At 52.5% G+C, this 13994-nt stretch overlaps 2 protein-coding genes across 2 annotated transcripts; one reads left to right on the top strand and one right to left on the bottom strand.

The window, feature by feature from the left end:
* Positions 1 to 3098: 3098 nt before the first annotated feature.
* Positions 3099 to 3365, bottom strand: IUM83_05661 (putative cysteine protease; the record flags this gene model as incomplete). Its single annotated transcript, XM_067929810.1, has 1 exon — positions 3099 to 3365. One exon carries the CDS (start codon positions 3363 to 3365, stop codon positions 3099 to 3101), a length of 267 nt encoding a protein of 88 aa, XP_067798227.1.
* Positions 3366 to 4210: 845 nt separating this feature from the next.
* IUM83_05660 (Integrase, catalytic core protein) lies at positions 4211 to 5192 on the top strand (the record flags this gene model as incomplete). Its single annotated transcript, XM_067929809.1, has 2 exons — positions 4211 to 4692; positions 4790 to 5192. 2 exons carry the CDS (start codon positions 4211 to 4213, stop codon positions 5190 to 5192), a joined length of 885 nt encoding a protein of 294 aa, XP_067798228.1.
* Between the last annotated feature and the right edge of the window lie 8802 nt (positions 5193 to 13994).

The raw sequence follows: 13994 nt of genomic DNA, 5'->3' as shown, positions 1-13994 counted from the left end.
AAATCGACTTTGAATCACTGATAAATACCGTTGTCACGGAAGCGGCCCCAATTCACTGATAGAACAGCTCTCAACACTGAAAGATTGAAAAGATGGACCATTCGAAACACTAAGTGTTTTGTGTAGGAATAGTTGCGAGATGAACAATGCAGTGCACCGTTGTCACCTTGGTGAAAACCAGGCAAAGTGTACGCATGTATGTGTTTAGACGACTCGCAACTTCTAGGTATGAGTAAGGCTGCAGGCCTCATCTGGAAATGGGAGGAAAGAACCCACCGCACGACATGTACACTGATGATACACGACAACGTACAGCTTCGTATCCTCAGGTGGGCCCTAAAGCCTACGAAGAATGCTATGTATGCTTTACTGTATTACCACAAAACTAACGTGTTACCATAACACGGTAACTCGCCCGTGTCGCTATTATTCAGTGGTCGCCCGAGTCGAAGGAACCCACACATCTGCAATAGCTCTAGAACTACCGTATTTTAATACTGTTGCGTGACTGCATGGTAGCCAAAATACGCTTCTCGGATTGGATCGCAATTCGGTAGGACCATCTTGCGATCCATTGCTTGGCATTCGTAAGTAGGTACAACGTGGGTCCTGCTGTACATCGATATAATTCTCCAGCAGAGTTAAATGGTATCTCATCGGATACATCTCCAAAAATCGGGTACGAGACGACCTTCCTCAATTCTCGAGTCACAGAAGATAAGCAGTGACTCGCCAGCTTGGACCACGTTCTCTACTATTTCGTACATTGAGTTCGCACAAATGTCAATGGCAGACCTCATAGTTTCATCTTGTTCTTCGCGCGCCATCTCTTCAAATACATTGCACTTGAGAGTCTAACGCTTCATCGTCCGGCAAAGCGACGGTAATTCCACGTGAGGTGCTACAAAGGTATTTTGCTAGCATCTCGTACACCAGCGCCTTTGCCTCTGTGGTCAGACCTCTGCTCACCCTGGGAGTGTCTCCTGCGCCGTCCATCATTATATGCAAACCCTCTTGGGCGACGGTGACGAAGTCACTGGACTGGCAGTAATTAGTTTTATATCTACATGCACAGTACTGGTCACTCGAATCCCATCGATTTGATGTGCATTCCGTAAGGATCGTGCGCATTTGGTGAGGAGTACTCGTGAGTTCAAGCTGTTCTACATGCGCGTGCTTCATCGTACACTGGTACATGTATGTGTCGTTCTTAGCTGTGATATGCCTGGGAAGCATCCGCTTCATTTCGTCGTAAGTCACACTCGTGTTGTTCATGGAATGCCAGAAATGCTTCCATTGAGGTCGATACTGGGGGGCCGTATGGAGCGATTCGTCGTCAAAATCGCTCAGCTATAGCAATACGGTGTTTATCAGGGAAAATAGAGTTCGCTGTAGAATCAAGCTCGTACATCAGAGCCTGTAGAATGAGCTGATGATGACGAGCTTGATGATGCATTCGATTCTGATTGACCGCTCGAGTCGGAGGTGTTTGTGGGGGAAGGTGGCGTCGACATCAAAGCGAGCACTAAGGTTGCAGCGCATTTCTCGGAATAGAAGCAGAGTAGAATGGCGGGGTCTTCCGGAGGATGGCAAAATGGACTCCGGGAATAGCTTACCTGCTCCAACGAAACTACTACTCTCGTGCCTCCCTGACCGTCTTATAAATGGCTCGGTGTTTGTCAACGTTGAAGGTTGTTCTACCAGTGAGTTCGACCCACCTAGCCTTTCAGTGTCAGAGGCCGAGTTTTCATTATTGAAAGCACGTTGACAGCCGTCACTCGGATGCCTTGCGCAGACAAGCCGAGGATCAAACCGGGTTACTTTTCTACATCATGAAACGCCAAAAGCGAAAAGTAGTATGACACTGTGCTCGTCTAGTGCGCAAGGAGGAGTGCTGGCAAATGTCACAAAGGGGCTTTGCCAACGAACATTCGGAGCAGGCTTACTGTCTGTTGTGTAATCTCACTATGAGCATTCGAGTTGGAAATGCGAAATGCCACAGCACGTTGAGTCACGGCAACCGCAGTGGAGAAGCCACGGAAAAATCGCAAGCTTCGTGTAATATCAGCGAAGGAGCAGAAGTGAGTGAACGACCTTCTTGCTGAGTGGGCTATTCGTCACTTCAGGCCGTTGATCATCGTGGATGACGCTGGTTTCGTGGCGTTTATTTGGTTCATTACTGAAGATTGGGTGGAGGCAAGTTGACGCTCCCAAAGCTAGCAAGTTGAGGCAGGAGATCATCGTGTTGACGGAGAAATCCGGCAAGCACGTTTGGAAAGACATTGCTACAAGTTGCGAGTATTATTCGATCACTGTCGACATCTGGACAGCAAGGAATGCGAAGAGCTACATTTCACTAACCGTCCATTACGTTGATCAAACTTTACTCCCAAGAATTGGACACTGGAAGTCCTCGAGTTTCCTGGTATCCAATCTGGGTGTACGATTGCAGTTGCTATCACTTGTATCCTAGCGAATTGGGCATTGTTGAAGCGTTTGTGTGCGATGCTTCTTCGAGACAGCGGATCTAGCTTTTTTGCCGATGTCCAGCTTGGCATCAAGCACATGGCATGTATTGCGCACCGTCTACGTCTCGTACTTGCAGGTGCTCCTGTCAAGAAGTTGAAGACGAGTGGGAACGTCGACAACAGTTTGCGTTGAACCTGAATTTTCCCTAATCCGTTGTTTCCTTTCGGAGACCTGCGGAAGTAAACTGCCAACGTACGGAAATACTACACACTTTTCCGCATTGCACTCATATCGTTGCGACGCAGGCCCGCAATTGTGACATTCAGAAACGCTTTCATCTCGTCATTTGCGAGCTCCAACAGAACTTCGATTCTGCCTCGATTCTCGCTTGATAAGGCTGCCGCTTCTTCACGTTCTGCAACCCGTTCTACGCTTCCAGGGCAACTTCATCAGCCCACGTAGGGCATGTCGGTCACCGGTAAAAAAGCGCGCTGGCAAATACAGGTGTTATATGCCTTAAACTTGTCGCACATGAAGTTGAGTACTTTCGACTTGTAGAACTGGAACACCTTCTGGTCAGCGTCGATAATTATCGACATGGGATACAGCACCACGACCATCCTAAGCGTCTAGTTGCTCTGCGAGGTATCGTCCTGGAAAAACATGGCCTTGAGCACTTGTAGCAAGACCAGCTCTTTTAGTCTTGTAGTCGTAGTTCCCTTCCCTGCACATGCCGTTGTGCTCCTTATTCCGCTAGAAGGTGTGGCCATGAGACCTCCGTTGTAGCCACAGTCCTCGAGCTGCTGCTTCGAGAGACTCGGCGGCTTGCCTCTCGACACGAACGAGGAGCCTTCCACCGTGCCCTTGGTGAAGAAGGCCCAGCAGGAGTCGCACATGTCCTGGTTCTTGATGGGTGCGACTCCGCCCTTGGTACATAGTCCAAGGCGTTTGAATCCATGCGTCGTTCAAGATGACCAGGTTTGGCCAGCCACCTTGCTTATTGTTGCGATAACTAACCCCACGGGGGGGGTTGCGGTCCTCAGTGTCGCATGCCCGATGTCGGAACGTGTGACTACTTTACCAGTAGGGCACTTACTTCTTCTCTCAAGTCTCTCAAGCAATAATAAGAAGAAAATTCCTGAGAGTTGCGATGGGATTTATTGCAACAGGTATCCATTCCGAGCAATTGATGGCCCTCATTTTCAAGTCATTTTTGATTTCGTGCCACCTTCTTGTCACCAGATTTCGTGCCGGCTGCTGAATATGTTTGTCAGCGCGAAATGGTCAGAATTATTGTGATTATGTGTGGAGCTACGGAGTGGACCCTTGTGACGGATGGGTTGTCAAATGTGAACGGAGGTAGCATCATTAATTTTGTCTTCGTGAATCCGAAGTTTCCATCCATATTCTGGAAATCAATCAATACGATGGCTGAAGCGCTACATAGCGGATACAATTCTTGCTACAATACACGAGGTTAAGGACAACATTTGTAACAGGTTTTCAACGTCGTAGTAACCGATAACGCCGTCAACATGATGAAAGAATGGAAGTTGGTTCGGAAGGAGCGCCAGGGCATTGTTTGTACTGGCTGCACAGCGCATGGAATGGACTTGTTGGTGTAGAACATTTTGAAGCTGAAGTTTGGCAGGTATGCACTCGAGAAGGCTAAGAAACTAGTCCGCTTTATCAAGGGGTGGCGTGGTCTTTGGTCTAGGTTCCGCGCCGCCCAGAAACAAGCATGAGGGAAGACGAGATAACATTTGTGGGCTGGAAAGGTGACGTCAGCAGAAGTGATGCGTGTGGACAGGTCACCATATGCGCAACCGACGCTATTAGTAGCAGCGAGGTGCTGCTGGAGCTTGAGGACGCGCGCTACACCAGCGGCGGCACCACTAACCTATTGAGTCTGGGGTGCCTGGAGCAGTGTGGGTGGGTACCCTCTTACTTGGACGCTGTACGTCCTGATTATCGCTTCATGTTCCTGGATCGTGGTGACGTTCGGCTGAAACTCCCTAAACGCAACGGACATTATTGGCTCCAGACCAAGTGGGCAGGCGCAGACGCGAGTATGTGGATGGTTACAACAACTAAGCAGCAGTCCCCGCTGATGAAGTGGCATGTGAAATTTTCTCACCTGAATATGCAGGCCCTCAAGCAAGTGGTTTTGAAGGAGATGGTTGACGGCATGCAGCCGCTGAAGCTGGACGACTTCAAGGAACCGTTGGTTTGCATTGCTTGCTCGATGGCAAGCAGCATAAAAGCACCATAATAAGCGCAGCAAGGTTTGCTACGATCGCTTGATGTCGAATGTTTGCAGCATTGGCTTAGAGACTGTTGGCGGCAAACGATACTTTCAGTTGATTCAGGATGAGGCCTTGAGGTATAAGTGGTGCTACTTGCTGGAACACAAGAGCGAGGCGACTAGGAACGTGATGAACCTGATCTTACGATTGGAGAAGGAACACGTGGTGAACAGGGTCGCGTTCGACCAGGGTGGTGACTTCGTGATCAAGAGGATGCACAGCTTGTTGGCTGACCACGGCATCGTGTTGCGGCCTACCAACCTTTACACGCCGGAGGAGAACAGCTCGGTTGAGAAGCAGATCGGCAATTTGATGAACAAGGTGCGGGCCATTCGTGAGAGAACCGGTCTACCAGAGTTTCTTTGGGGAGAAATCCTCATGTACGTTGTTAAGGTTGGTGTTACACGCGACGTGTAGCTCCAACCGCCCAAGGCACCGTCGGGGGCGTCGTGTGGGTTCCAGCGGTTGCGAAACTACAACTACTAGCAAGAGACATCCGTTTTGGATCGCAATAGGCCCCCCGGGTACAGCTAATACTGAATCTATTCACTTCCCCTTTTTCGTGGCGCGGAAAAAAGAATTCTTTAGCTCCTTTGGCCATGGAGCTCGACTTCGAAGAAGAAGGGGGAGCTAATCCCCGCTTGGCTGCCGCCGCGACTGCCGCGATGGTGCCGAGTCAAGGAGGAGAAGGAGTCATGGTTACGCAGGAAACCACACGACGAATGTCAGTCCACCGTGGGCAGGCAGAAGAAGAGACCAAGAAGCAGCTTAATGAGCTCGCCCGCACGTCGGCGGCCGCTCATCACACTGCGGTCGAGCAGATCGACCAGGTCCGTCGGCAGCAGGGCGAAATCGCTGCGAAGACGTCCGGATACTTGCTGCAGCAGTACGGCCAGCAGTTGGACAGCAGGAGGGCATTCACAGGCAGATGGAAGGGCAACGTCAGCATCTCCAGGAACAATTTCGAAAGCCGCTGAGGATGCCATGGTCTGTCAAGAGAACCAGATTGAAGACCTGACTGAAGCCGTCCGCCCGCATATTGAAGCGAGGTGGGGTCTGTTTGCTGAGGCGTCGGGAAGTCCGGAGACAGAGTTTCGTGGAGCACGGACGGCAGCGGAGTCCACTGTGGTGTTAGCAACTGGTGCCAACATGCCAGTGCCTCCCATGTATCGGGGGAGCACGAAGAAAGAAAAACGGGAATTTATGGATAGCTATATGGTATACAAACGTCGTGTTGATGTGCTGAATCAAGGGACCCAGACGCGTGTATTTACCATGCCGCTTGGGGCCTGCATTGACCAGGGAGCATTGATTCGAGTGTGTCGATTTGAGTTGTTCAAGAACCCGAGTGAGGTCACGGAAGATGACTGGAAGGGTTACTTTTTGGAGGCCCGAATACCTGACTTCACGGCATACAAGAAATCACAACAGGCGGTGTGGTCGCTGGCGATGGATGTGGGGCTGAATGATGCAAATTCCCGGCTGTCTACCGTAGAGTCGAAGTTGAACCGCTCACCGATACCTGCTCAAATAAATGGGCTGGTGGAAACCGCCGTCACGCTGGACAGTGGAGCTGGAGTCACTATTATTTCACCCGATCTATGGAGAAAGCTTCGCGATACCGATTGTAAATTGCATACGCGAAAAATGAAGAACCCAGCTTTATTTGAAGGTGTAGGTGTAGCAACTTCCCTTGTTCACGAAGAACTTGAGCTTGATTTTAAGTTTGATGCACCTGGAGGACCATTAGTGTTGCGGCGCGTGAAGGGTTGGGTCGGTGCACTGCCTTCTGGAGTACGCGAGGTGCTGCTGGCAGACGAAATACTGGCCCGACTTGGATATGATCCGGTTCAGCTACACGCGCACGCCCAGTGCAGCCAGCCTGTTTATGATTTTGCTGATGCAGTTGAGCAAGAATCGTGCACCCCAGTAGGCATGGTGAAAGAAGTGGATCCTTCACCAGAAGAAAAGGCTTTGCAAGATCTTGAGAGCAAGGCATACTTTCCGACTTCGGCGGAAGCAAAAGATCCTTCTGGTCCTACGGTGACAGCGGTGCTGGGAGAGCAAGTGAAAGAAATCAAGCTTGTGGATACTCCTTCACTTACATTGACGGGCTAGAGATTTTATTGGCAGAGTTGGTGCGTGCATTTGCATTAGAACTGGGTAATGATCCGGCAGTTGACATGCCCCCGATGGAGATAAAACTGAAGCCTGGAGCCAAGCCATTTCGATTTCGAGCGCGACGCTATTCTCTAGAACATCGGGAATTTCTGGCAAAGCATGTCAAGCATCTTTTTGACACTGGGCTGTGCTACAGAAATCCGTCGAGTCGCTGGTGCTCTCCGCTGTTGGTAATTAACAAGCCAGATATCGTCAACTTCCGAATGACTGTCGATGTTCGGGGCCCTAATGAACAAGTTGAGCCCACCGTGTGGCCGATGCCGATCCTCGAAGTGGAGTTTGACAGGCTCCGTGGTGCTAAATACTACTTCAGCCTTGATTTTTTGCAGAGTTTCTGGCAGTTCGGTGCTGCTCCTTCGTGCCAAGAAATCTACTCGATTCTAACCAAAGAAGGTGTCATTACACCCACCAGGGTCTCATGGGGGGAACTAATAGCGTGGCACATGTACAGTCAACAGTGCAGGCCATGTTTGAAGGAGTCCACAACAAAGGATTACTCATCTACACCGATGATCTTTTAGGCTACTCTTCTACAGCAGAGGGGTTGCTCGCGCTACCGCGGAAATTTGCGTGAAGCGGGGGTTAAAGCTGAATCCTCGCAGGTGCAAATTTTTCATGCGTGAAGCAAAAATGGTGTGCATGCGTTGTGTCAGATGATGGTGTGAAGCACGACCCAGAGCGAATAGCGTGTTTACATGCTCTGCCATCCCCCGTCACCGGTCAGCAGCTGCAGCAATTCGTTTGCGCGCTGAACCTGATGAGGATGTCGATTCCGGCGTACAACAAACTGGTCGAGCCTCTAACTAATTTTATGGATAAGGTGTATGTCACCGGAGGTGGTAGAAAGAAGACCAATGTGCGAGGCGTTCAGTTGTCTGCAATTGGATGGGGAGCCGACGAAGAAAAATGCTTGGAGGCATGCCGCAGTGCGTTGCAAAACGCTCTACAACTTGCTCATCCCCACCCCGAGAAACGTATTTGTGTTTTTACAGATACAAGCGATCTGCATTGGGGAGCTGCCATCACCCAAGTTCCTAGAGAGCATTTGATTTGCGAATTTAGTGAGCAGCACCATGAACCATTGATGACGCTAAGTGGTTCATTTTCTGGAGCAGCCAAACGATGGGCTATCGTAGAGAAAGAATCCTACGCAATAGTGGAGACGTGCAAGAGAGCTGATTATCTTATACAGCGCGCGGATGGTTTCTTACTTTTTACCGGTCACAGGAATTTGAGATTCATTTTTGCTCCAACTACTGTAATGGCCTCTGTTCCGAATTGCACCGCCGACAAACTGCATCGTTGGGCCATACTTTTGATGGGATTTCGGTACGAAACCCATGATATCGCGGGAGATGCAATGTGTGGGCTGATCTTCTCAGTCGCTGGGGTTCGTCTTTTACTACAGTGTGCGCGATACGCCACACGGTTTTCCCAGTAATACCGCAGCTCGACTCACCCTTTGAATGGCCAACGATCGAGCTAATCAAGGCAAGTCAGCGAGGAAAACGTCCCCCACCGGGCGTACGCAAGGACAGTGCGCCGGTTTGCCGCGATATTAGTGGCAGGTTGTGGTTACCCGACTCTGCATCTGATCTCCAGCTCGAGTTTACATCATCGGGCACTTTGGGGCAGCCGGGCACCGATCAGTGCAACCCTGGACACTATTCGTGAGAACTTTGTCTGGAATTCCCTCGAGAAGGATGTGCGCATGTTTGTGGCTCGCTGCTTACACTGCGCAAGTGTATCGGGTGGCCCACCAAATCCCAGGCCACTCGGCGAAGCGATCCACGCGGAAAAACCTAATGAAGTTCTCCACTGGGACTACTTGCACTTGGGCAAGGCGTCCACTGGCGAGGAATATGTTCTCGTGTTGAAGGATGATGCTTCTCATTTTGCCCTGTGCAGTGGCTACAGCAGACACTACTTACGTTGCTTTGATAGACTGGTTTGCCAGTTTTGGAATCTGTCACACCTGGGTGAGTGATCAAGGCACGCACTTTAAAAACCGTGTGATCGAAGCGCTGGAGCATCTATTAGGAGCGCATCACCGCTTCGCGACAGCCCGATGTCCGTGGGCCAATGGAACAGTGGAAGTAGCGATGCGCGAAGTTCTCAGGTGCGCTAGGCACTGCTCGCTGAATGGCGGATGGCCACAACAGAATGGCCGAGAACCATTAAGCTGGTAGAAATGGTGCTAAACCACTCGCCGCCATACTCCCTCGGCGGAGTAGCCCCTGTCGCCGCTATGACCGGTATCACAGCAATGTCACCTTCTGACCCAGTCGCCGTTCCTCAGTCCGCAACGCCAGCCACTCTTGAAGATATCCAGCAAAATCGGCGTATCGAGCTCGAGAAATTGCAGGTTGCGCTGGACAGATCCATAAGCGCATAGTAGTGGCCAACAACAAAGTTCGAGCTCGTGGGCGGCAAGTTAGAGGGCAGAAGCAAGGTACCCGGATGGCTCAGTTCGAGGTGGGGGGCTTTGTCTTGTACGCGGATGTGTGGGCACATTCGCGCTCTAAGCTAAGAGTGCAGTGGTGTGGTCCCGCTCAAGTCACAGCGGCGACTTCCAATTGGATTTTCAGGATCAAGAATCTTGTGACGGGCGATGGACGTGAAGCCCACACCAGTCGTCTGAAATTCTACAGTGATAGTTCATTGAAGGCGTCGGAGAAATTTCTGCAACACGTTGCGCATAATAGAGAAGGCCACGTAGTGGCGAAATTCCTGCGCGCTTCGTACGACGCCGCAGAGAAGTGCTACAAATTGCTAGTGCGATGGAGGGGACTGAGCGAGCACGAATCCTCTTGGGAACCAGTGCAAGTAATGCTGGAGGACGTGCCCGCCGAGGTCAAGGCATTTATCGCAGAGCATGTCAGCGAAAGCACCGTGTGCCAGCTAGCTGACGCTCACGGACTTTCGATCGATTAATTGGCAGATCACCGGGAGGGGGAAGTGTTACACGCGACGTGTAGATGCAACCGCCCAAGGCACCGCCGGAGGCGTCGCGTGGGTTCCAGCGGTTGCGAAACTACAACTACTAGCAAGAGGCATCCGTTTTGGATCGCAGTAAGCCCCCCGCGCACAGCTAACACTGAATCTATTCACTTCTACTTTTTCGTGGCGCGGAACAGTTGGCAACATGAGCTCCACCAAAGGCCCACCCAGGCGTGACTCCGTACCAGAAGCTCACAGGAATGAAACCTGACGTGAGAAAGCTCTACATGTGTGGCGGTGTTGCATTCGCTCACGTTCCGAAGAAGAAACGAGCCAGTAATCTCTGCCCGAAGGCAGTCCCAACCTCTTTCTCGGGTATTCACAGAGCTCGCTGGGTATCGGCTTCTTAATCTGCTTACTGGTGACTTAGTTGAGAGGCGTGGTGTTTCACTTTGTGATGATATCACGGTGGACAGGGAGTACATGGAGAATATGTTGGCGCGTCGTTATTATGGGAGTATAGTCGCTCTACCTGACATCGTTCCTTTTGTTCGGCTGCCTGTAAATGCCGTTCTCGATACGGCTCACCTTCCAGAGAAGCCCTCTGCAAACGAATAATTGTCTGGAGTGGACGCTAGACAGTCAGATGGCGAGGTACCGCCCAGGAAGCGACGACGTCTCGCCTCACGTGACAGCAGCAGTGGTGAATCAGAGGACATTGACTTCAGTGGCGCTGACAGCGAGAATCCGAGTTCGAGTTCATCGACAAGTCCTATAAGTGGATCCCCTGCTAGCTCATCGCCGGATTCTCCGTCTAGCAACAGAGCAAGTTCATCTTCGGTGTCTTCGTCAAGCAGCAGCAGTCGCAGTTCAAGTGGTAGTACCTCAGCGGGCGGATCTACGCGCTCAGCGAGTCATGATTCTGGTGCTGCTAGCAGTACGAGCGACTCATCGCTACTCTCCCCTCCTACTAGCACGAGTGGATCAACAACGTCTTCACCATCGGCATTCAGCCCCTCTCCTCCGACTGGTACAGCTGGTGCAGCAGCTACAACCTCCACTTCATTACAGCCAACGCGCCGTTCAACTCGCCAGCGCCGGAAACCTACACGGTATGATCCATCACGGGTGATGACCTGCACTCTAATGTCGTGTATCCTCATTGGGGTCGTCAGCGAGCTGTTAAATCCTACAACAGTACGCCAGGCACTTGCATCGGAGCACGCATCCCAGTGGCGCGAAGCTATGGATGTGGAGTATAACAGCCTGATGAAAAACCTGCTGTGGGAACTCGTACCTCGCCCAAAGTCAACAAGGCAGAAGCGCGTCAACATTCTCACCTCTACCTGGGTACTGACTGTCAAGCGCAGCGAAAAAGGTGAGGTCGACAGGTTCAAGGCACGGCTAGCCATACGAGGTTTTCCACAAAAGTTCGGGATCGATTATCTGCAGACGTATTCTGCGGTGGCACGTCGATTTTGTGACGGTGAATTTGAATGGAGAGCTTGTGGACGTGGACATCTACATGGAGCAGCCCGAGGGCTACCGTGATGGCACAGATCGTGTGTGTCGGCTACTCAAAGGGCTCTATGGTCTTAAGCTGGTCTCCGTTTGCGTTCCGGGTGCACCACCCGCTACTCCTCACCATCTCTCCGTGGTGTGCTCAATCCACGCGTCGGCATGGAGTGCGTAGGTCCACCATGCTCCTCCTGCGCCGGTTCCTCGCGTGTTCGAGTAGGTGGCGTGCGAAATCCTTCTTCAGCACGCGCGTCCTCACTGGTATCTTCAGTCTTGTCGTCATCAATGACATCAAACACTCCCTCAGTAACGTCCTTCGGAATCTTCAGCACTGGTGCCTCAGCAAACGTCACACTTCTTGAAATGGCGATCGATCCGTCGCTTACGTTGAGAAGTCGATACGCCTTGCGCTGCTTCGCGTAGCCGAGAAAAACACACTTCACACCTGTGTCGTTAAGCTTCTTGCGCTTCTGCTTATGTACATGGGCGTAGCACTCCGCTCCGAACACTCGCATGTGGTCCAAGTGCGGCTTTCGCTTGAACACCAGCTCGAACGGTGCTGGTGACGGGCATGGAGGCGGAGCAGTCGACGAGTGTGGCACTTGATCGGCCCGGTACCCTTCCTTTCTGAGGGACTACAGTGGGTTTAGCACGAAATCGTGTATATTACGCACACCAGCCATTGCTCGTGGCTGGCGGTGCTTTTGTGTGGGATCTACCTATCTGACCGAGACTTTGACACCGGCACATATTCACCCCGATGTAAGGGATCGGACCTGGTCTTCAGGTTTAACCTCAACGATGTTCGCCTACCTATCGAGGGAAGCGTGTGTTGTTGGTAGGACTCGTCCCATTTGTCGAGGCCGAGGGGACGAGGACTCGTAAGTTTGTGAATTCGTACACGGCAACCGTGCGCAGCTACCGAGTGTCACGCCTCTGGGTACCGTTCACCCCTACCGTCGCTGTCGGCAGCCCGTCATCCGCGCCCACGTACTCGACGTCGTCGTCCTTCACTGACCGCGGCGGCGCGTTCTTCGTCTCACGCCAGTGCTTGACCAGACTCACGCGTGCCAAATCCGTCGGTCGCGCTGCACGTCCGTCGTCGCCCTCACGCAGTCGTCGTTGTCTCTGTTCGTCAAGTGCATTACTTCCGCCGCCACTCGTCTTCGCTCCTCTCGCAGCAACACCTCGGCACGTCGCCGCTTATTTTCGGACTCCCGCTTCGCCATACGACGCTTGACTAGCAGTGCTTTGATCCGCAGTCGCTTCCCAGTTTTGCTGGTCTTCTTCCGTGCGAGTCGTCCTTGCTCCACTTCGCTGTTCACGCACCCGTCGTCGTCGGACGAGCTCATGCCCTCGTTCGAAGCCCCTTCGTTCGCCATCATAACGTCTTCGTTCTTGAGCCAGCTCTCTGCGTCGACTCCGTCTCCGTCGCGTCATCGCTTACGACTCCCGTGGCTGTAGCCGCCGTCACCTCCAGCACGCCCACCGCCAGCTTACCGACCACCACCAACTCGGGAGGCACTGCGGTACGTGTAGCGTTGGTAAATGGCGTTTGAAAATTTGTTTGGGGGTAGGCAAGTTAGTGCTGGTCTTATGGTGTAATGGTTAGCACTCTGGACTCTGAATCCAGCGATCCGGGTTCAAATCCCGGTAGGACCTCGTTTTGCACTGCTCCTACCGGCACCACCACGCCCCCGTTGTTGCTGCGCCGCACACCTGCCGCACACGCGCTCCCGCATGCTCTCCGTTGCCATCATGCCTGCTACTGTGCTGCTGGTGATCGCCACTGCTGTTTTCGCCTCCGACATGCCGTTGACCGGTGTCTGAGCGTCCGATCCCGAGCCTCCCTTGCGGCTTCACTGGCAGTGCCATTCATCGTGACTGACAGTCTCCGAGCATGCCGCAGACCTTCCCAGTCGCATCGCGCCGTGATTCGCGGCGAAATGCAGTGCCGCAAACGGGCGACGACTCGATAGACAGAGGCGGGGATCGAAGCCGGCCGACCGGCAACACGGGTGTGTGGGCCTCGATACGGGGTGGTGTCGGTCCGTGGTGTGGGTGCGGGTCGGTGGAGAGGTGGGTGGCGGTTTGTGAGGAGCAGTATGTGGCGTGACTCGAGGGGGTTCCGGAGTGGGCGCGCAAGGGCTGGGTTAGGCGCTCTTATGGTGTAATGGTTAGCACTCTGGACTTTGAATCCAGCGATCCGGGTTCAAATCCCGGTAGGAGCTCGTTTTGTGCGCGGTTGCAAGCGTGTGGCGTGTTGGAGGCGCTGCGGTGCGTGTAGCGTTGGTAAATGGCGTTTGAAAATTTGTTTGGGGGTAGGCAAGTTAGTGCTGGTCTTATGGTGTAATGGTTAGCACTCTGGACTCTGAATCCAGCGATCCGGGTTCAAATCCCGGTAGGACCTCGTTTTGCACTGCTCCTACCGGCACCACCACGCCCCCGTTGTTGCTGCGCCGCACACCTGCCGCACACGCGCTCCCGCATGCTCTCCGTTGCCATCATGCCTGCTACTGTGCTGCTGGTGATCGCCACTGCTGTTTTCGCCTCCGACATGCCGTTGACCGGTGTCTGAGC

The sequence above is a fragment of the Phytophthora cinnamomi genome (genome assembly GCF_018691715.1).
Source record: "Phytophthora cinnamomi strain GKB4 chromosome Unknown Contig10, whole genome shotgun sequence".
Lineage (NCBI taxonomy): Eukaryota > Oomycota > Peronosporomycetes > Peronosporales > Peronosporaceae > Phytophthora > Phytophthora cinnamomi.
The sequence above is the reverse complement of the archived record's forward strand: the minus strand, read 5'-3'. Positions and strand labels throughout refer to the sequence as shown.